The following is a 22,806-nucleotide window of genomic DNA, read 5'->3' on the forward strand; positions in this document are numbered from 1 at the left end:
CCCTTCATGAATGCTATCTCTCCTATCGTCAGGCTGGAATGGTTGCTCCAGGAACTAGAAGAGACATCTTTGACCAGAAGGCAGCGCTGCAGCCAGTGGACTCCAGTACCATCTCGCTACAGATGGGCACCAACAAAGTGGCCTCGCAAAAGGGCATGAGCGTGTACGGGCTGGGCCGGCAAGTATACGACTCCAAATACTGCACCGCCCCCACAGAGCCTGTAATACACACCAACGGAAGCCAGGGAACAGGAACAAACGGCTCAGAGATCAGTGACAGTGACTACCAAGCAGAGGACCCGGAGGAGTATGATGGCAACTATAACGATGAATACCAAGGGCACTACAATGACCAAGGCGTAGATTATTAAGTGACGTAGTCTGTAGAAAAAACAGTATTAACCCAGTGTTTTAACTACCAAGCAAGCCTTTGGTATCTTTGCTAGTCTTCCTTATCTTCTGATGCCTAAAGTAACAAGTAAAAAATATTAAAGTATTGCCTTATCTACATTCCTAAATTCCTCTAACCTCAACTTTTGCATTTTGTGGTCAATTTATCTGGTCACCTTTTATAACTTTTTTTTTTTTTAAATAATCTTTTGTCCTATATAAAGTACGGAGTACTGTGAATAATAATGTTCTTTGCCATCTTACTGTTCACTTTGGCAATCTATGCAATATCCAATGTGCACCATTTTACCGTCTCAATGTATTACTTGCATTCTTAATTTTCAGCTTGTTCTGTTCAGTTCTTAAAAAGAAGCAAGCACATTTTGATTAAAAAAAAAAAACACTTATCACAGTGGAGTAGTCAATGTACTTTTTACCACATTGAGGTATGGTAATATTTTTGGACAAAGTTTTATTCATGTCATTGTGACTTACTGGAAATCTGAGGGCTAATGATGAAGAAGAAGAAAACAAAAATGATAAATTGTGATTTCCTCTGTCCTTGATGTTAGCTTTGAAATCACTGGAACTGTGTGTTTTGAAATCATGAAGAATGAATGTTAAAGTGTTTTGTTATATTCATTAGAACTGACCAAACTATTTTTATTGTAAAACTTCTGTTTTTATTAATTAGTCTTGCATTGTTGAATGTGCCATACTCTACCCATGTAGAAACTCTGATTTTCCTTTTTTAAATGTATTTATTTCCATGTCTTTCGATACAAACTCTTTTTTTTGTGTATGGTTCTTTTTATAAATAAATGTTGTGTTATAAACTTGCCGTCCTCAACTCCGATTTTTCCAACAGTTCTTTATTCTAACAAAACTTAAACATTTTTTTGAGAGTATCCATTTATATTTTACATTGTCAAAACATTTGCAATCCAAGATTGCTTTAAAATGCAGATCATCAGAAGCTTTGGTCGTTGTGGTATTAAAGAATTCACAATGCTATATAAATGTTCTCATTCATATCATTTCTTTTGTTATGCCAATAGTGAAGAGACCCTAAATTCCTCCTGGAGCTTCCCTCAAAATACATTGTATTCACCTGCTAACTTAGAGGTAGATTTAAGTATAGGCAAAGTGCAAATTGCATTGCGGCCAGGCAGTTACTTTGCACTGCGCCCTATGTAAGCTTAGGAGCAATTAAAGTTTTCTAAGAAGTGGAGAGTCCTTACGGCTGAGGTCTCTCAGCATGAAATTTAGCACTGCATCCTCCGGCATCCCAAACAAAGTGACCCTGGGAATAAATATGCAGGGTCTTCTTTGTCTTGCCCTTCTCCGAACGTGTTCCTGCCTCTCCTCAACAAGAGCCAAGTATCGCCGCATCAGGAAGTGTATAACAGCAGCCATCCTGAAGCCAATGAAAGGTCTCTGCAGGTGTGTGCTTTTATACAGCTCTTAGTTACTCACTTCTACAAGGGTTTTGGGGGGTCAGCAATTGCTTAAGTGCAAGGCAAAATCCTTGCATCAAATTATAATGTTTGCGCCCGCTTAGTATCCAGATCCTGCCCAATTCCATGCTCTTTTCTTCATTTGCATTACAATTAATTTTAATGGATTAATGATGGCAAAGTGCAAATATGATAGTGGGTACAGAACGCCAGGTGAACACCATTCTTTACATACGCTGCATTTTTAGGGGGGTTTTGTACCTGCAAATCACTTTGCGTGTATCCTTACAACTACCCCTTAATGAACCAATCTCAGCCATACAAGATCTACCTGCTCTACATACTGTACAACACAGGAATAAACAGTTAAAGTAAAAATAAAAACATTCAAATAAGAAGTTTTATTTACAATAAGAAAAAAAGCAGCAGATGAAATTCATGATTCTCAAACCTGTAGATAAAACAAATAAAAGCAATTTACTTGTATTGGTTTGGCTCAGTGAACAGATGTCATAAGTGCAGTGTGCTGCATAGATACACAGCCTAGCCCTTTATTAGGATCCATAACTACCTGGATGCCCTCAGAATGCCTGATTTTTCTAACCTACCATTGGGTGCATTTCTGTTCCAGCTGGGTGATTTCCAGCTTTTGGATTTCTCACTTTTCCTGTTTCTTCACTGCTTTTGTTCATAAATTCCTGCAGAAAATAGCATCAGATTATACAGGTATCCTCTAAAACTGGTTATATCAGGAATTAAAAATATTTTGATGATGATAATGACATATACGGTGGATTCGGGTAATACACGCATAGCTGAAGCAGCATTGCAGTTTGTCAGCTAAACAAATAAACCAGTAAATGAGTTTGTCTTTTGTGTTTGAGAATTATCAAACAAAACTGAGTCTAGAAAAATTACAATAGCTACAAATAAACAGTATAATATAAGGAATACCCTACACACAGCATATTTACCACACATCTCTAAAAGTAGGATATGCAGCCATTGTGTTGACAGTATTAAAACATTTTTGGATTTCTCTTACCATTAGAGCTTTATCCATGAAATAGGGTTTGTCAGCAGACCCATCATTGGTTTCCAGATCAATGGCATAACATAGAAAAAGCAAGTCCACCACCCTCTCAAACACTGAAAGGAAGCAGTGGGCAACGAAGTAAGAGAAAAAAGCAACAAGTAGCAGAGGAACCACCCAGACCTGGAGAGCTCGCTGGTAGTTGAACACCATCAAACCTCCAAAGCAGGTGAAACAAACTACAAACACCTGTAAAAAAAATAATACATAATTCCACAAGATTAGTATTATAAATTGATAGTAATATAAAACAAGTCATATACATAACAGAAATCTAATAAAATAAAATGTTCCAAGTCAGTCATAATCCATCCTTTATAGAACGGAACATCTTAATGCTAGCTAAAGTTATAGATAAAAACATACAAGATGGAATAAACAACAGGTTTTATGCTGGAACAGAAACCGTAAGTGTAACCATGGTACCATGAGTGTTTAGAAAATCATCTCAGACAAGGTAGGTAGCATAATCAACACGCTATTAAATTACTTTAAATACAATGTCAAGATTATTGTCCAAAATAAAACAAACCTTCCCAAGGAATAGCAAGAAATCTCCAAAACTGTTGATGGCTGCTATGTTAAGTGAATTCTTTACTAGAATGAAGAACGCCTCTTTTGCTGATGTGCAGAAATCTGTTCCATTGATGGCAGTAGCCGTGTACGCATTCTGTGTGTTAATAGAGAAATGGACAAACATAAATTAATGGGCACACATAAATTAACTACATTTAATTCTTCAATTAGACCAGCTCCCAAAGGGTGAATCTTAGTCACAGAACAGTGAAATCTTTAAAGACAACAATAAAAAAAAAGCCCACATATTAAGAGAAGATAAATATGTGCAAGATATGCGATTTGAGTAACCAAGGACTAAAACAAAGGACTGATAAGCTAGTAAAAGATGCAAACATCACAGAATAAAAAACAAAAATAAACAAAACAAAAAAAAAAACATAGATCACTTTTTACTATACCATGACACAACAAAAAACAAGTTTGTAGTTTTGTAATTTACTGTGGTTGATACTAAAACTCTGGCCTCTTTCCTGTGTTGTGACCAACACAAACACACGAGCATCTGCAGGACTTTACAGGCACATTGGACCAATTTTCACTGTTATAACATGTTTCAGATTAGAAGTACAGTAGATATAAAACTGTCAGACTATATAGTTCACGCTGTATATATGTATCCTAAATTGCCTTCTAGTGAATACAACGGGTTTGAAATTATGCCCTAGGCAAGTTATTCCCAAATCTCTGTTAACGTTTATGTGGTCAAGTTGGTATTTTGAAAGCTAATCTTTTGGGCCCACAAAACATTTAGCAAATACAGGAAACAGGCCAAATCCTCATTTAGGGGAGGTCTGGTATGTACAAAGTTGGCCAGTGTATAGAAATACTGTCTGCAGCAATTTGTGGGGCGAAAAATGACTACTACTTGCAGCTGTGCTACCCACTGGAGCAATGTCAAAGCACCTGAATATTTGCTTTGTTGATAAGAATAGGTACTTGTCGGAGGAATGGTGTGACTCTGATGTTTGGAGAGTGTAAACAGAGCCTGCTTTCTTCCTGAAAGCACGGGAAACTGTAAAACTGTAAACTGTGAAAGAATGAAGAAAGCAGAGAACAAGGAATTATATTTTATTCTAAAAATTGAACCCAGCTGTGGGATACTGCAGCTTTAAAATGGATTCATATTTATAAAACAGTTCACCTGTTTCAATACTCACTTTACTGTCGATGAATATTAACTAAGTAAAGAGCTCTGGTGATGGGCACAACCTGGAGTTGCAATTTTGTGATATCAATAGACAGCTCACTAAGGTGCAATGGTTTCACCCAATCAGATTGACCAGGTCTGTCTGTTGTCATGGAATTACTTAAATACGCTAAGGAATGTGCCCATGCAATTATCCAGACAGCGAGTGTGTCTCTTATTGAACTGCACTTGTAGATTTAGTGCCTGATTTTCATAGCTTGGTACACTGTGTTTAGTAAACCTCCAATGATAAAGCTCTGGAGCCAATCACATATTTGTTTCCTTCACTGTGCCGAACTAAAATCGGACGTAGAAATGCCACATAATGTATACATTTGAACTGTATAAAAGTGGGCAAATTTACTTTAAATCTACTTACCAAGTTCTGAAAATCAGTCTCTTCCTGTGTACCTTCGCAAAATCAACTATGGTTTGGCTAGAGAAGGCCTATAAATCGCATAACAATGATCAGAATATTTGCTCACAGGTTTCCAGGCAGGTTCCCAAGGGGTTCAGTGAGCTTTCGTGCCCTTTGAACCCCCTATGGTTTCCTCCTAATTCAATGACAAGCACAGCTTGTAGTTTTTGAGCTGTTAAGGTCAAAAATCCACTAGGAAGAGGAGAGAGATTGCTCAGTCCCATTGCATCTTCAAAGAAGCAGATTGAAAAAAAAAAGTAAAAATATTTTACATCAAAGAGAAGGAATAGGCTTCCTAAACAGGGAACTGCTTTCTTCAGTCGGAAAGGCTAAAGAATGAAATGAGGGAGTGTTGCTGCTCACAAGTCTTCAGATCTGCACAAAACTAATAAAACGGACATGTTTCTGCAGTTCTAGGTTTTAGGCACAGCAAAGGCACTGACAATCTCCTATTAGATTCATGAGAAAGGCACCATGGCACACATTCAAAACCTGACTTTTTTCTTTCCACAGTCTGCTGGCTGGGAATAATCACTGCTTTGTGTAACAGCTGAATTAAAGTTTAAAAACTCAAGATTCAATTATAGAGTCCAGAGAGAGTTGGTTACCCTGGTAACCACTGATCTTCTTTAAGAGAAAGCCAAAAAACGAACCAGTGTTGCTGCTCAACACACGAAGCTAGGCTTATGGCTTCTCTGAAAAACCTAACCTCAAGCCAGAAACATCTACGATGACCACAATATTGTAGGGAACCAATTTCAGTTCGGGGAAAGATGTATCATTTCAAGCGAGCCATCCAAGATTGAAGATTTTTGTTAAGCATTCAAATAAGGTGACTCCAGAAGTTAAAATATGCAACAGCCACAGCTGAAAATGATTAAATGAAGCTCCACACAATACCTTAAAGTAGCCCATATATGACAGCCACTGTTGTCAAAGATGATTTTATTTTAGTAATCCATTTACCTTCACATTGTAAAAGAAAATATGAACAAAGAAATTACCGCATTAGGAAAATGAACACATTTATGGTAAATGTTCCTAAAGAAAGCAAAATGTAAGATAAGGTATTATTATAAATATTATTAATTAGTCATTTAGCAGACGCTTTTATCCATAGCGACTTAGAGACTAGGGGGTGAACTAGGCACCACTGCTGCTGCAGAGTCACTTACAACAGGACCTCAGTTTTAAGTCTCACCCGAAGGACCGAGAAATACACAAATTGTGATATTACATAATCAACCAATCATTGTGTTCATCAGTTTCTGACACTGTACTGTATCAATATCATACTGGTAAATTTGCATGTACTGTATGTATCATACAGTTTGGCTCAATATCACAACTTACTGTAGCAGCTTCAGCCCCAGTGGCTCAGAATGCTGACATGCACTTTTGAACATTCACTCATGTTTTATATTAAGAAATGTAATATTAGCTCCATAGGCAGTAGTTGAAAAAGTTGAGGGGAGTATGGTTTATTTTATCAATAGAAACACACCAGATGTAATGTTAGGCAAACACTGTAGAACTTGACAAAAAAAAGGACAGTGTACTCTAGGAATAGCCTTATTAAAAGACAATATAAATTATTATATGTTCAAATCTAACACCAAATCGAACATATTACTAATAATTAGTAAAATGAAGATTAAGAGTTGTATTTACCTGGTTTAAATAACGCAGACACTTTTCCAGACAGCATAGGCAGCAAGTACAGCTTCTGACCATGCATCTGGCACAGGCATTGTCCTAAAATTAACAACACAATTCACACACACAAACCTTTGTTTAATAATCTGCTTAATTAAATATCATTGACAGACAGATAAACTCTGTCAGCTTTGTTAATGATATTGATTATACTGTGCCCTTATCAATAGTACTGTGCTGTACATACTGTGAACTATGCCAGCAAACTAGTAACATTACCAGTCTAGTGTGGGCAAGAACACAGCAGTACTGTTTGTGCTTCTACAGGCGTTCAATACCTTTCTGTCAGAAATTGTAATGGAAAATCAAGATGCTTCAAAATGTAGCCATGAATAAAAGAAAAAAAAAAAGATATTTCCAGAGCCTCAATCACACAAGGTCAACAAGGAGAATATACTGTAAAAGGACTGCATCAGAAAAAAATAAAAAAAACAGGCATAGAGAGAGAGAGAGAGAGAGAGAGAGAGAGAGAGAGAGAGAGAGAGAGAGGATGCAATTATGTGACCCAGCAGTAGCACTGACATAGTGTTGAATAATTAATCTGATGCTCTGTCCTTGACAGTGCAAGCTGTAAGGTGTAGCAGGAATTATGCAACTGAGCTGTAAAGCAAAGGACAAGGGTCATTTTTACAAAAGCAATGTGTGTTTAAGCTCCAAAATGAATACTGAGCTTCTATTCAATTATATGTAACAAGCAGGGAGCAGCAAGCATACATGCCAATATTAATAAAATACTACTTTTGTCATAGTAGCTTTTAAAACATTTACAGTCTAAATTATTACAGTTCTTAGCACTAGAATAGACCCCCCTTTTGTACAAAAATAAAATATTTGAAATTTTTACAGTTTTCTGTTTCATAGAAGTCTGTGTGTTACTTTGTGACTCTGCGGATAGAATTACTGAACTTGTGTCTGTTTAAGGAGAAATCTGTTGCAGGTGAAAAGTTCTAACCGCAGCTTAAAGTTTGCTGTACAAACATTTCATCAACTGCTATGCCCTCAAGGCCTTCAGCTGGCAATACAGGATAACTGCTGCTGGGTTCACGATTCTTGCCATGGGAAAGTTATGCCTAATGTGGCAATTTCCACCCTTGTTATTCTCAGCCACGACTGCTTTTATATTAAAAAGAATAGCTGTGTAGTTGAAAACATTCTGTATCACAGCCGGTACCTTACCTTTCCTTGTAAAGTACTGTGGATGTAAGTGAGAATGACCCTTGGTATCCTCACTAAAGTGATAATAAGGGAGCCTTTTGCCACTGTGCCGAGGTGGTAGTTGGAGAGGTTAGATATTGAAGACAGGATTGAGTGGCTGGGTGGATTATTTTTATCCCTAGACAAAAACCAAAACAACAAACCAATCACAATATATTTTTTTAGATGCATGCCATGCCTTTGATTTATTTATTATTACAACACTGAGAATACAGGCATGAGGACAACGAAAGATCGCAATGACTTCCTCACCTTTACTCAACACTATTTAATTGTATGTGTGCATTACACAGTCCAGACAAGAAATACACAGCAAGCAACACACTGAAGATACAAACGTTGTCTTTCAATCTCATTGCTCTTTGTCAAAAAGATACTTTAAGTTACTGCAGTTTGAAAAATAAATTCCAGGTTTTCTGGTATAATCTTTTAATTGCACCTCATGAAGCTTTACTTACTGGTCCCTGGATCAACCCTAGCATTTGCAACATTTATGAGTGGAAAAATGACATCAGTGCATGATATTTATTAATGTAGGCAAACTGGAAAATTACCATAGCAAACAAAAACACGAGCAAAAACATATTTCAATTGACATATTATGGTAGTGCTTTTGCATTCACAGTGAAATATTTTCTTGCATGAAAATGTAACATGTTTTGAAAGTTATTCCTAAAGAATGTTTATGTGACTGAATATTAGAGCCATTCCTTCTTTAAACTAGGATTTATACAGGTTTCCAAAGGAAAATATGTAATGCATACCGTAAAGGGATAGTAAAACTCTTTGAAGGGAAAAAACATATAAACGTAACCCTTCTACATTTAGAAATACCCTCATGTGTGTTCCCTTGAATCTGGAATAACAGTCTGTTTCTGATACTGACAGTGTTTATATTACTTCTATTTCATTTAACTTCCAGCAGCAAAAACAACAAATACCCATGAAACATAAATTAACATAATTTTATACATGTTTAGCAGCACACAGACACACCCTGCTACTCCTCTTCTTCAAGGACAAGAGCATTTCCAGTTTCAGGTCAAGGTCAACACCACTGACATATTCCACACGAGGGGTTTATACCCCATTGTAAATATGAAGTCTGCATCTCAAATGGTTTCTGAAATATGAGGCACTGAAAGTGTGGCAACAAGTTTACTGTAACTAGCACATGGATGTAACCTTTGACCCTTTTTCAATGACTTGCAGCAAAGACAGAACTTTCTAACTATTAGTTGCAATATTCTGTAAACAAATAGAAACTTTAAAAGGCGTAAAACATAAAAACTAATAAAAAATGACTTAGTAACAATAAATGATTGGTTATTTATTATATTTGAAAAGACAGAAACCTTTTGATAACCTAGATATGAAACTGAAATAAAAATGTCGAAGAGGCATTGCAAAGCACCTAATAAACATTGCTTCAGACATCTTGGTGCTACTGAGCAGCTTCACTTGAAAATGTTTATCTTACTACAAGACAACACTATAGTTATTGTCTATGTAAAAGGAGGTTGCGTTTTTTATTTGTTTAAGAACTATGGCTTTATGTTGCCTGCCAACAGGTTGCACTATAAATCACTAGCTCATTACAGATGATAACGCTGAATGCAGTTTACTCAGATGAATGATATCTTTTCATTTAGTTTCTACTCTATTTTTCCCCCTGGTAATAGCAAGCTGTGATGTAAATGATTGCTTTTGATAGGACATGGTGATTAGTTATGTTGATCTAGTGGTATCACAGACACTACAGATCTTTGTAGATGGGTGAAGCAAGGTGATATTGTTGAAAATATAATGTACTGCTGATATTATATGAAAAAAATCAGTTAAATGTGTGTGGCGGAGTGTCCCGCCCCTATTTATTATTATTTGTATTTTTGTTTGCGGCGCGGATAAAAGCGCAGCGTCTTTTGTTATTGTTTTTTATATTTATAATTTAAAAACCCTGTGAGGATGCATGACTGATCAGCTACTGATTATTTAACTAGCTGACAGTCATGCATCCTTACCAAACGTGTGCAGACTGTGGCCGAGGCATAATAACATAATTAATAGCTAGTTAACCCCTCGGCCAGAGTATAAGAACCTGCAGCTGTCTGTGTTGCATGGTTGGGGTGTACAGAGAGGAGGTACGGGGAGAAAGAGAGGAGACAGAAAATAACAATTGCTAAAGACGCTGCGCTTTTATCCGCGCCGCAAACAAAAATACAAATAATAATAAATAGGGGCGGGACACTCCGCCACAATGTGATGAACAGAGTTTGAAATATGAGCAGTTTAATTCTCATAAATGCTCAATGTTCGGGCTAAAACGTTTATTTCTCCCTTTTTCAGTGATAAGATGAACCTAATTAAGTGAGGCTTCTATTTAAATAAACCTGATACATGAGGTTTGGGATGTTATGAAACGGTTCACAGCAACATCCAAAGATAACAGAAGGGTCTATGTTTATTAAAACAGGTCTCTGTACAATCTGGATTTGATTCGCTTAATCCGTGCTTAAGCAAGCCTTTAGGGGGTATTTAAAGCACTTCTCTTCAGTTTAAACAGCAATGTTTTAGATTCAGCAGATATGAGATCAGTGTTTTACGACTCAGAGTTTGTGCTCCTGGAAAGTACCCTGCTCAAGCATGCTAGGGATTTGTTTATACACATCTTCTTTCTTTTTATTTTGTTACTACCCATTCCCCAGTTTTGTTGGTTTATGGAAACTGCTGGGATAGTTCTACATCTGTGTACTAATATTATGTAAATCAAAAGCATAAGAGTCTCTTCAGTTTAATTCTGTATGTGAAGTAACAGGCAGTGTCCTACTGTACTTATTGAAACTATGATGGTATTCAGACCTTACACCATTTAGATCAATTGAATAAACCCCTTGTTTGGTAAAAACATCCACAGCAACAAGCAAAGTGTCTTTCATGACAACAGTGGTTTCCTGGACAACTGCCTAAACCCAGCTGGGCAGCTCATTACTAATTATTAACAGAGCTTTGCTCTCGTTAAACGGTTTTCCTCGTTATGTTTTGCATTTTTGATTTGCTTGGTACAGTTTTGTATTTGTTTAAAAGCCAATACATAATTGATCAAAATAATTGTGTATTACATAATGAGCCCTCTCTGTGCCAGTTACAGATTTATCATGAATAATTATTAATACAAAAACTCAACAAAGCAATGGAAAATAGCCAGCATGGTTAACATGATTTGGAAAAGAAACTGAAAATAAAATCCCCCACCACCGCCAAATCAGGAATAATTGGACAGTTTTTGATACTTTGTAAATAGGGTCCATAGGTGAATACCGATCTAGTATCTAGAATGTTTTCCAGGTCATGAAGCTTTACTTTAATCTGATGATTCTGACTAGACCATATGGAACAGTTAGGCCTACAATCCAGGCAGATGAACCCCTCTTGGCTTAAGTAACTCCAACTCTCTTGTGATACAGGAAACTGTTTGGAGCTGCTGTAATGTACATGTGCAGCATTTTTGAAATGCACATTAACCAGCTGAAACACCTTCCCAGCTTGTATTTCTTTGGGGTTTTCAGCTATGCTGTGGTCATTTGATCACCACAATTTCAACTTTGAAGGTAGTGTATTTTAATTAGATATTTTGTCATTGTTAAGACATTTAAATACAACCCGTGGGAATATAACATGTTGAGCACTGCTGGGCTACAGACTCGTACTGCTAGCGCTGTATCATTTGTGAATTAAATTACATTCAATGACTTACCCTCCTGAAATATGGTGATGCTAAAACTTACTGTAAAGAGGATAAACTATTTCCCAATTTATGTATTCTTTTTTTTTAGACACGACTAGACTGCCAGGTACATTAAAGGTGAAATAAAAAATGAATTTACATGGGGAAGTGTTTTGACAAGGAAAAGATCCATATGTTTAAAAACAATTTGAATTTATAACAATCTGCCACTAATTAAAAGGCCACAATTTGCACTGCCTTATATACATGCCTTTAAAAATCATTGCTACACCACTGGCTTATTTTTGAGCCTAAAAGCCCAGAAGTATTTTAGAAGCAGAACATTTCAAGTTTTTTTTACTATGGGCTAAATTCAAGAAATGGGGATTTGGTTACTAATTGACAGTTAGACCATTAAAATCATGCACCTTTTCATCCCTGACCCACTAGTTATCCAAGGAAGTCTAGCTTTCAGATTATAAAAAGCCCTGCTGTGAGTTTCCTTTTTGTAACAAAATTCCATGCTAATAGAGCATGCTGAACAAAACTGTACTCAAAGCACTAATCCACATGAAAGAAAAGATAAAGAACTTCAGTCCTCACCTGTTGAAGTAACAGGAAACCACTGCTCCAGATATGATCATCTGCTGGCAGGCAAGGATGAACTCACTGGTCCAGATCAGTCCAAATAAATGGTACCACCACATGTACCGGATGGCAGAGAGAGGCTTGTACTCTACATGGCCACCATTAGTGGCATAGGCAGTGCCTGGGGGGGTAGAAGAAATTAAATACAAGTTTACCATAATCCTAAAGGCTGTGCTCTCCCCAGCTCTTAAGGTTTTTATGATAGCATAAGAACATTAGAAGAACATACGAACATAACAAAGGTTACAAACGAGAGGAGGCCATTCGGCCCATCTAGCTCGTTTTGGTTGTTAGTAGCTTATTGATCCCAGAATCTCATTAAGCAGCTTCTTGAAGGATCCCAGGGTGTCAGCTTCAACAACATTACTGGGGTGCTGGTTCCAGACCCCCACAATTCTCTGTGTAAAAAAGTGCCTCCATTTTTGTGTTCTGAATGCCCCTTTATCGAATCTCCATTTGTGACCCCTGGTCCTTGTTTTTTTTTTTTTTTTAGGTCGAAAAAGTCCCCTGGGTCGACATTGTCAATACCGTTTAGAATTCTGAATACTTGAATCAGATGGCCGCATAGTCTTCTTTGTTCAAGAATGAATAGATTCAATTTTTTTAGCCTGTCTGCATATGACATGCCTTTTAACCCAGGAATAATTCTGGTCACTCTTTTCTTTGCATTCTTTCTAGAGCAGCAATAACCTTTTTGTAGCAAGGTGACCAGAACTGAACACAATATCCTAAATTAGGTCTTACTAATGCATTGTAAAGTTTTAACATTACTTCCCTTGATTTAAATTCAACACTTTTCACTATATATCTGAGCATTTTGTTGGCCTTTTTTATAGCTTACCTAGAAAAGACATTTCAATTTTTTTTTTTAATTTAGTAGTTGCCAATTGTTTTAATCATTTTCTCCCAATTTGGAATAACCTATTTTTTACGCTCAGCTCACCACTAACACCCCATCCTCCGAAGCGTGTGCCGTCAGACGATCGCTTCTTTTTCATACTGCAGACCTACCATGCAGCCACCTCAGAGCTACAGCGTCGGAGGACAACGCAGCTCTATGCAGTTTACAGGCAAGCCTGCAGGCGCCCAGCCAGACCACAGGGGTCGCTGGTGTGCAGAATTTAAAGTCTGGTGTGATATAATGCTAAAAAACCATGCTAACTGTCTCCCAGGATACTGTTACCCTAAGTTTACTTGATTCAAACATTACCAAAACTGACAGTAAAGTCTTTGTTAGATTTTCATGAAGAAATTGGTTGTTGACACATACTGCACTTATAATAGCATAATGTAAAAATAATGGAAGCATATGCAACACCTAATGGAGGATATGCGTTACTACAATTTTTCATCCTTGAATCCTAGCTGCAAAAACAAAGAAAGCCTAAATGTTACCAGAAGCTTTATATGCTGTTCCAGTACTTAAATATTTATTACCAGTTGAAACTGGAGACGTCAGCACTGTTTTAAAAATGGAAAATGAATGTAGAATAAATACACTGAGATTCTGGATCCTCATACTGTACAGTTAACATCCATCCCTTCTTTGAATTAGTGGTACAGGACAGGCCAGGAGTGAAGATCTTCAATATAACGGAATAGATTGTTTATTACATAAAAGACATCATCGTGTGCACTTTGAGCAAGAGGACAACAAAGAGAAGACGAGTTCCCACAATAAGAAGACACCTTAAACACCACGTTTTAACTTTGGAACAATTCTTAAACATATTAAAGTGTTATAGCTTGTGCCATACAACACATCCTGCTGGGCCTGTGGTTCAGTAACTGCCCAGATAGAAAACCAATTCATACGTTGAAGCTTAACTTTGCTAGATGAAACCCATCTGGCTTCTCTGTCATCTGTTCAATGTAAAGCTTTAAAGTTTTTTTTTTTTTTTTTTTTACATTTGTTTGGATACAGTGACATGTGAACCACAGCTTTTCTAGTTGTTTGTTCCTCCCGGGCTGTACATTTAAAACAGACCTGCAGTGCCCAGACTGAGCAGCACAGCCACCCAGTAGGCCCAGAAGAAGATAAGGATAATGAAGGTCCAGACTGGCTGTAGCAGCAGTAGAGGGACAGCACTGATTGTTTCACTGGCCACTCGGAATAGCTCAGTCATCAGCTTCAGTCTTCTCCGCATTACCAAGATTAAAACAAAGATGATTATCTGAAAACAGGGGAAAAAATACATTGGAATGCATTTAAAGTATTTATTTAAGATAAAATTTAAAAGAAAACAATTTTAACACAATTAGCATAAGAAAAAGCAGTGGTTACTTTCATGAACAAGGTCACAGCCATGTTCACAACTTAACAGCTGTCTAGTTGTTGGTCCTATGTTGTTGTGACATGTCAGAGTGTGCTTTTGGATGAATTTAAACTTAATTGTCCTGAATGTAACCATAAGATTTTTTTTTTTCTGTCAGGGTACAAAATTGAAAATACTGTATATAAATGGAGTTCTTACTGATATAACTGTAGTGCCGACAGCAAAGGCCAGTAAAAACTTGCTGTTCTCTTTTTCTGATTCCAGTTCAATGCTGGGGTCCGTCACATGGTCATAATAAAGCCACCACAGAACACTGGACACAACTAAACAGGAAGAAAACAAGACCTTGAGATCTTTATTAAACTTATACAGTTCATTACTGGTTAGACAAGGGTACAATTTACAGCCACGAGGGAAGAAAAAATGTTACGATTATTGCTCTACTAGCTGTGCAGATTGTATGAGCTACTGCAGCATCTACTCTCCCGCGTTACTTACTCTGAAACATTACAAACACATCTACTCATTTTTAGAAGGATATACTGTTTTATAAAGCTCAACACACTTGATTTAATTTGTTTAAAAAAGCAATGTTTTGAAAAGAATACATACATTTTAATGCAGACATTTACAGACTGTAAAAGTTACTGTAATACTTACAAAACAGACCAAACACAACCAGAGCTACTAAAATGTGAACCAGTATTACTGCAATAAATCTGAAAATGGCCACCATTATTAAAGAGAATACTGTGGAAAAAAATGAGAGAAAAATTAATTCAGACACATTTTTAGCTGCAACAAAAATGATTGACTTTCAAAAATAAAAGTCATTTGGCAAAACACTGTCATCCAAAGGATCCAAGTCTTACTAATGCCCTGCTTAGGGTCTATGGTAACCTTACCTACTGCAAGCGCACAAAGTCCTATGATACTGTCTTTGCTTGTCATGATTCCAGCTATAATCCGATGAAAAAGGTCCATTTCATTGACAACATTGATCAGAACTGGCACAAACTGTGAGTAGCACTCTGGGGTTTGAGGAATACACCGTCTGAAGAGTGGGAATGATTTGCTGCAATAAATAAATAAATATAATTCATCACAACATGTTCCTCACTGTTTTAGTTTAATAACTATTAAAAATGTTTATGCCAGTCCAAATACGAGATTTCACTACATGGTCATCGACTTCAATTTAGTGCCTGCTACTTCCAATGTTTTCTAATCTTGTTTTGCAACCAAATTCAATTACATTAATATAATTTTACTTTCTGCTGCTAGTTATTTTTGGCTGCTTTTGTAGATATTTACTTACTGTGCCAGATATGTCCCACTACAGACTTGCAATTGCTTACTTACACTAGTATTATGACACTCGTCACTGAATACTTAATATTGTGTTAACTCCATTATTTTAATGCAGATGATTAGCAGAAACTTTGATGTGCCACCCACCAAATTAAATCCACAAGAAACATCATGAGACTTATACATCCTTAATATTAGATATCATATATAATACAACATTCGGACACTGCTCTCCCACTGGTTTCTATGGAGGTCAGCTGTTCTGTTCTGCTGATTAACTGCACCTGTACTAAAACCACTGCTTACTGATTAAATGCGTCACTATGACGCACACACCCTGCTCTTAAAAAGTGAACAGACTCCAATGATTATTTCAAACAGAGGTAAGTAAATAAATAACTTGTTTTAGTATAATAGTAATGACATTGATGTTGTGTGTGCCTCAGTACTAATGAAACTCCCCTGTTTAAATAATGCCCTCGACCTCCAGTCTAGATTTTTTCTACAGAGAACATTATTTCAAAATGGAGAAAAATACAGTGCAGATTCATGATCACCACCCAGGGTCACCACCTATGCCACTGTTTCTATATGTTTTTCTACTATTATTATCATTATTATAATAATTAGTAGTACAGTAGTATTAGTAGTTGTAGTAGTAGTGCTGGCTTTCGTGTTGCCAGGCCCTGTGTAACTCGCCTGAGGTTGAGCAGCTGAGTCAACAATTGAAAGTTGTCAGGTTCTGCTCCTGCCAGCAGATCAATTAGCCAGTAGGACAGGGGAAACAAGTCAACAGATACAAATGCAAAACAATCTCATGTAATGGTTCAAACAGACCCACAGGCAACAAGGACTGGCAACAATTTTTGGACTTTGTAAAATTAAAAAGAGGAAGTAGGGAGGCAGGCAGGATCTTAGACAATGAAATCAGAGTCATTTTTAGTATGAGCAAAATGTTCTAAAACACATCAATAATTAAATCCTCATCAATAAAATGGGGAAGAAGTTAAATGGTACTGAAGCTAATGAGAAGAAAGTGCAGCCAGCTGCAGACATGGGCTGTCATTATGACGGTGTTAATGATTTTAAGATGCTGAAAATATTCTCATTCTAGCCTGCAGTTCTGAATGACAGTAACTCATGGGGAGGATTTTATGGTTTAAAATAAAGTAGTCCCTACCTTGGAGGCACAGGCAGCATGGGGCAGAGTTCTGCTGCATGGGCATTTAGAGTATACTCTGAACTGTTTAAATTGTAGACACAAAGATAGGACCCTATAAACACAAATCACATTACAGAACAGTGTTTTAAGCATGCAATTTTGATGGGAACAACATAAAAATCCTGGATTAGGCATTCTCAAATTTGCGTGCCGACCGTTTCCTTTTATTAAAGAAATTCTCCATTGCTCTGCATACAAGAGTGAACGGCACTGGACTCCCAAGTAATTTATAAACTGTCACAGAAATCCGAGATGGAATTGTTTTCCTGTAACTCACTGCATGAAGAGGCCCATCTATTATTTTTTATAATTCATGGATACGCTTGTGATGCTAATATTAAAGAGGACGAGGTTCAGCAGTACAGTTTTTTTTTTCTTTTTTAACGTAGTGTTTCAGTGCTGTACAGATGTTCTTTGTCGTTATCCGTTAGTGCTTCAGCTTTATTTGGATGATTGCCTTTACCTTGTTTTAATTTCCTGTTCCTCTCCAGTTTCTGAGATACAAATGTACCAGCTTTACATCATTTTTTTGAACATATTCTCATTTTGTTGATCATTAATGAACATTTCTGTACTGTGGGTGTTGTCGAGTGATTGAAAACAATAAGAAGCATTTTGGGGTTTGATGAAAGGGCACCTACATTTTGCAAGGAATATAATTTTTTTAGGGACGTTACACTTTGACATGACAAAAATATAACATTAAAATAAATAATATGAAGGAATATATACAAAGTGTTTACTGTAATCTTTGATTAATTTGAAACGAGAACAAATGCCTGTTCAATTTACAAAACTAGAACCGGATAACTAAGCAATAGAATCCAGTGCCTCTTAAGCAGTTAATGCCTGTTTTCTCCTTAACCCGATTCAGATAAAATGCTGGAAAAAATACACAGCATGGTATCACTTAGAGGAAACCTGTGTAACAGAATTCTGGTTTTTAAGTCTGTTTTGATGGACCAAATACAATTCTGTCATGCTTTTGGTTGTTAAAGAAAACATCAAAAGTGTAGTACTGTTTAATGGTTATTTATTACATCAAAACAGACTTTTTATTTATGAATAGAGTTCAGTTCAAATCCAGTACATATACTAGACCTTAAACAACCAATATTACATGATGCCATCTTGTATATCAATACTTACTAAACTCATCAAAGGCAAGTGTCAACAAATGAATGGTTGCCATAGTGACTATGGCAGCTATTCATTGGCTGACTCTTGCCATTGATTAGTTCAGTCAGTGCTGACATACAAAATGGAACGTAACAATGGAAGTGGACTTTAGTAAGGTTAGCAGTCTTTTCAAGAAGGTACGTACCGTTTCTTTCAGCAAAACGTTGGACTTCTTTCCTATTGTTAAGTTGCTCCCGTGGGCAGCTCGAGACACATAAAGCGATTGAATTTATTTTCATGTTTCGAATTTCGAGGTTGCAAGAATTAAGAAAAAACACCTCCCTGTTTGGAATAAAACACAGAATCATTTTCATCCTAAAACATACAGCACAAGTCACAGCTGCTTGTAAAACGTATCCCTTCTGAATTTTAAGAAAGCTAATTCTCACCAAAATAATATGGTACTTTTTAAATTGGTCAAACTTTGACTTTTATTTTTTCTTAACCAGTCACAAAATAATAAACAGGCACTAGACTCGACATTGACAGGAAACAAAAACAAATGATAAGGACCAAAAACACAAATACTATTACACTGTTAGGCCTTAAGTAATACAAGAGTTATTTTAGATTGGTGATAGAAAAGAAAGGCATGGTGCTTTCATAGTATCATAGACCACATAATTCCACGGGTTCCTTTCTATGCTGCAGTCTCTCAGTAGCAGACTACAGCACTCCACTAAGGGGTCTGTGAACAGTGCAGCTTTTGTCAATAATTTGAAGCAGGCTTATTAATCTCTCAATGTTTAATGCTTCAGGGAGTAGGGTAGGAAGCAAATGTTGTTTAGTGGACAATCAATGGCACTCTCCTGACCCCTATAGGGGATACTGGGAAATGCACACACATCAATTTTTTTAAAGAGCCCTTTATCCAGAACAGTTCTTGATCCTGCATGAATAACATAACTCTAGCATTTGTGTTAGAATAAGGTGATGCGTGTTAACCTCTACTTGTAATGGTTAAGCTCAGCGGCAGACTTAGACATATATCTGTATATCTGTGGAAAACTGTAAAATGTCCTTATCTGTGACTGCAGATCAGTGTCTTTTACTACCATCACACCCACAACACGCAATAGCAATGTTGACTTTTGAAATAATAGTTAATGAAAACCAGCACTGAGGTGGAGTATCTATAAAACCTTCTCAGATACTTTTGTGCCACTTTTAGGTGTATTCCAGCTTCAAACTATCATTGGAGCTTGTATGGTCTGCATCAAAAATGTTACAGCTTTAACCCTCACAATTCACTGCACATGTTTACACTAAGATTAAAAAAAAAAAAAAAAAAAACTTTTAATACCCCTACTTGCCGTATACATAAACTTTGCAATGCCAAGCTACATGTTTAACATTCCAAAATATTAGGCATAACTGGCAAATTCATCGCACATTTTTACATGGTTGTCTACCTGGAACCAAAGAACTACAATAAAATGTCATCTAACTGCTAATTACCCATCATGACTACACTAGGTGTCATAAAGACTGACTGCTTGCATTATTATAGTGGTTTTAAAACACCAGGGTGCAGTACTGGAATCCTGATACAGTGAGACACATTGGGAGGTAATGGAAACACACCATTCTAGAACCAGCATGGTTAAACATGATGGATACAGAGTAAGTGAGCTGGTGGTGCTGCCATTCTCGTCTATGTCAGCTATGCACTGCCGCTGCTTCAAGCTTTTTAATTGAATATACTTACTTCCGATCAGTCATGTCCTGTCCTGAAAGGGGCGCTCCTTTGATAGGCAAGTTTCTCCGTCCGCAGACATTCCCATAGCTGTCATAGCCGAAGAGCAGCCTCTCGGTAGCCCCAGCCGTTATGGCATAACCAGTTACAAACATCTGCCGGGATAGAAAGTGAAGGCTTGCCTTTTCAATGCAGTTATTTGGGTTATTCCAGCGTATGTGGATTGATTAATGATAAATAAACCACAGTATTTATTTAACCTTCCAGTTTGGTTTATTCTAAATACAATAAAAAACACTGTTGTATCTTTGATATGAACCTCAATAATTTTTTAAGTGAAAAGCTAACAACTAAGATCTAAAAAGAGAGTCATATTTCGGTTAACACCAGCAACTACTCATAGAATGAATAAAAGCTAGTTATGTGTTCTTACGTGAACCCACATTACCACCACCAACTTTGACATACTCTATGTAATGTTTTACCATGGTTTGTTTTTGTCACAATGTGGTCAATGTAACTCTGCAAATCAGTTTTGGGGTTAAAAAATGTGCATTTCATCTTATTTCTAAAGGTAAAGGTAAAATATAACTACATATTGGGTACTCCTCTGGATGACATGTGGGAAAACCATTTCCCAAAATATGTATTATACTATTGGTTATAGAGGTTTATTAAAACATTCTACTTACCATTCCTGCCCAGAAAATGAAGAAAATGATTAGCCATGCTATGTCAGTACATCTTCTGTAAATAAGTGGCCTCCATAGTCTGCCATTAGGGATTTTTTCCTCTGACACCTAAATTAAAACAGTAAGTACTGAGTGCATCATTAACTGAACTGAATAAAATATTATTGGGGGGGGGGGGGGGGGGGGGGGGGGGGGGGGGGGGTAACATCAGTGGTGTATGGTAAGTTATTACATATTTGTACCATTGTTGATTACTTTTCGTAATGCATATCCCTCAATAATTACCCATAGTCGTTATCATGCCCACGAATGTAACGCTCACATATAGCCAGCCGAACCAAAAATTAAGTTCAAGAATATGCATTTTGTTTTAATAATGAACACCTGTGAAAACTGTATTGAACGGTGTGATTGATTCGGGTTTCGTTCCAACATCTGATGTCTATGTTTTCACAATGAACACGGAATCAATGGGAATAACTGCAGTTTTATTCTTAAGTGTTATGATTTTGTATTGTAGTTTTTTTTTCTAAATGTGTTTGAGACTTCCAGTAGTTCTGCGTCAAACTGAAATTTGCAACAAATCACGTACGACGCGACAAAAAAATAAAAACAAACAAAAAAATAGATAAATAAAAAAAATCCAGACGAAACGCGGTAAATTACTGACAGGGAAAACTGATTTCCATGGGGGAACAGAATTCTTTGTAACACCTGTATGTTTGAATGATGCTGTCTATTTTGTACGTTCCTTGAACAAATACAAAAAAAGTATTTGATGGCTGAGTAATAGTATTGAATTTTCATTTTTATTTAAATCAATAGAACAGCAAAAAACTGCAAACCCCAATATAAGCCATAACAATAAAAAGTAAACATGTTGCAATTACAGGCTTTAAGCGCTCGAACGAAGTTAAATGGTTCGGTCCTCTATTCTAATCCTATAAATATGTACATTCCTTACCTGGTATTTACCACAACACGCCATTGCGCAGACACCACAAGCTGGGATTCAATTCCGAGAAAGAGTTGCAAAGTACAGTTAAAAAAAAAAACAAAAAAAAACTTTATACCACAAAGCCGCTGGTAAAAGACATAGGCGCTTACAAAGTTAGCAAAAAATTAAAAAATGGGAGTAAACAGCAATCCATGTGAAGCTGTAGAGGAAGTGCAGTGTCAAAGTTTAAACAGCGGAGGGAAGTAAAGGTACATCACGCAGCGTGAAGGAATATCCCTTAGAAAGTGTCCTGAGGGCATCAGATATTCTAGGGCATTTGACATTTACTCCCACCTTTCACTTCCAGAGCTCGGAAACTACGAAATCAAGCCACCCTGTGCCAAACCCAGCCCCAAATCTAACCTTAAGAAACCCCTGCCCTAAAACCTAACCTCAGACACAATACCTAACCATTAAACATTATCTGATGCCCTCAGGACACTTTCTAGGCGATATTCCTATGGGCTGCGTCACACAGGCAAGAATGAAAATACCTGGCAGCAAGGAAAATGTTTTTGTAATCACCCATTGACGTTGGTTTGAAGATTCACACACAAGTTGCAACAGGTGTCAGGATTAAGAATGACCGCTGTGGCTGCAAGGACGTGGTTGCGTGTAGGTGTATTTTTTCGTTTTCAGTCTAAGTGCCTCAACGAAGGTTTTTTTTTTTTTTTTTTAAAGGTGTAGGTTTTCTCCCGAAACAGATGTGCTACCACAATTGACAACTCATATAACTGTAAATGAATGTCACAGACGTTTAATATTTTTACGATATCTAATACTGATAGTCTTACAATTTTTCATGTTTTCCTTTATATGTAACAAATACTGAATGTACACTTGTATATGTTTTGCTAAAAACAACTTTCAGTTACATTGTATCAAGTGTATGAGTAATCCTGGAAGCTACTGTATATATGAAAGAAGATAGCTGAGTTGTATTATCCCAAATAGTTTTGGGCAGTGTATTTTTTAAATGCTTAAATAACATTAGTGTTGTGCAAAAC

At 36.8% G+C, this 22,806-nt stretch overlaps 2 protein-coding genes across 5 annotated transcripts in view; one reads left to right on the forward strand and one right to left on the reverse strand.

Moving 5' to 3' along the window:
- Window positions 1-1,226, forward strand: part of LOC117417121 (calponin-3-like) — a 22,823-nt gene extending 21,597 nt beyond the window's left edge. Inside the window, exon 7 of the mRNA XM_034028953.3 lies at window positions 33-1,226. Coding sequence (XP_033884844.1) covers window positions 33-371 — 339 coding nt within the window. The 3' untranslated portion in view covers window positions 372-1,226. The remainder of the gene's footprint in view (window positions 1-32) is intronic.
- The window catches only part of LOC117417120 (choline transporter-like protein 3), a 26,457-nt gene extending 4,183 nt beyond the window's left edge, over window positions 1-22,274 (reverse strand). The window contains exons 1-16 of one of the 4 annotated variants that reach the window (XM_034028952.3): window positions 21,767-22,274; window positions 20,803-20,910; window positions 20,123-20,265; window positions 18,560-18,696; window positions 17,194-17,287; window positions 15,608-15,777; window positions 15,363-15,452; window positions 14,901-15,025; window positions 14,414-14,600; window positions 12,382-12,547; window positions 8,016-8,172; window positions 6,795-6,878; window positions 3,473-3,610; window positions 2,893-3,129; window positions 2,456-2,545; window positions 781-2,298 (exon numbers count right to left, since the gene is read on the reverse strand). In XM_034028952.3, the coding sequence (XP_033884843.3) occupies window positions 2,293-2,298; window positions 2,456-2,545; window positions 2,893-3,129; window positions 3,473-3,610; window positions 6,795-6,878; window positions 8,016-8,172; window positions 12,382-12,547; window positions 14,414-14,600; window positions 14,901-15,025; window positions 15,363-15,452; window positions 15,608-15,777; window positions 17,194-17,287; window positions 18,560-18,696; window positions 20,123-20,265; window positions 20,803-20,910; window positions 21,767-21,790 (1,956 nt within the window). In that variant the 5' untranslated portion in view covers window positions 21,791-22,274 and the 3' untranslated portion in view covers window positions 781-2,292. Of the gene's footprint in view, window positions 1-780; window positions 2,546-2,892; window positions 3,130-3,472; window positions 3,611-6,794; window positions 6,879-8,015; window positions 8,173-12,381; window positions 12,548-14,413; window positions 14,601-14,900; window positions 15,026-15,362; window positions 15,453-15,607; window positions 15,778-17,193; window positions 17,288-18,559; window positions 18,697-20,122; window positions 20,288-20,802; window positions 20,911-21,766 lie in introns of those variants that run through there. The other 3 variants (XM_034028951.3, XM_059034867.1, XM_059034868.1) reach the window with 3 other exon arrangements.
- Window positions 22,275-22,806: the final 532 nt, after the last annotated feature.

The sequence above is a fragment of the Acipenser ruthenus genome, chromosome 12 (assembly GCF_902713425.1).
Source record: "Acipenser ruthenus chromosome 12, fAciRut3.2 maternal haplotype, whole genome shotgun sequence".
NCBI lineage: Eukaryota > Metazoa > Chordata > Actinopteri > Acipenseriformes > Acipenseridae > Acipenser > Acipenser ruthenus.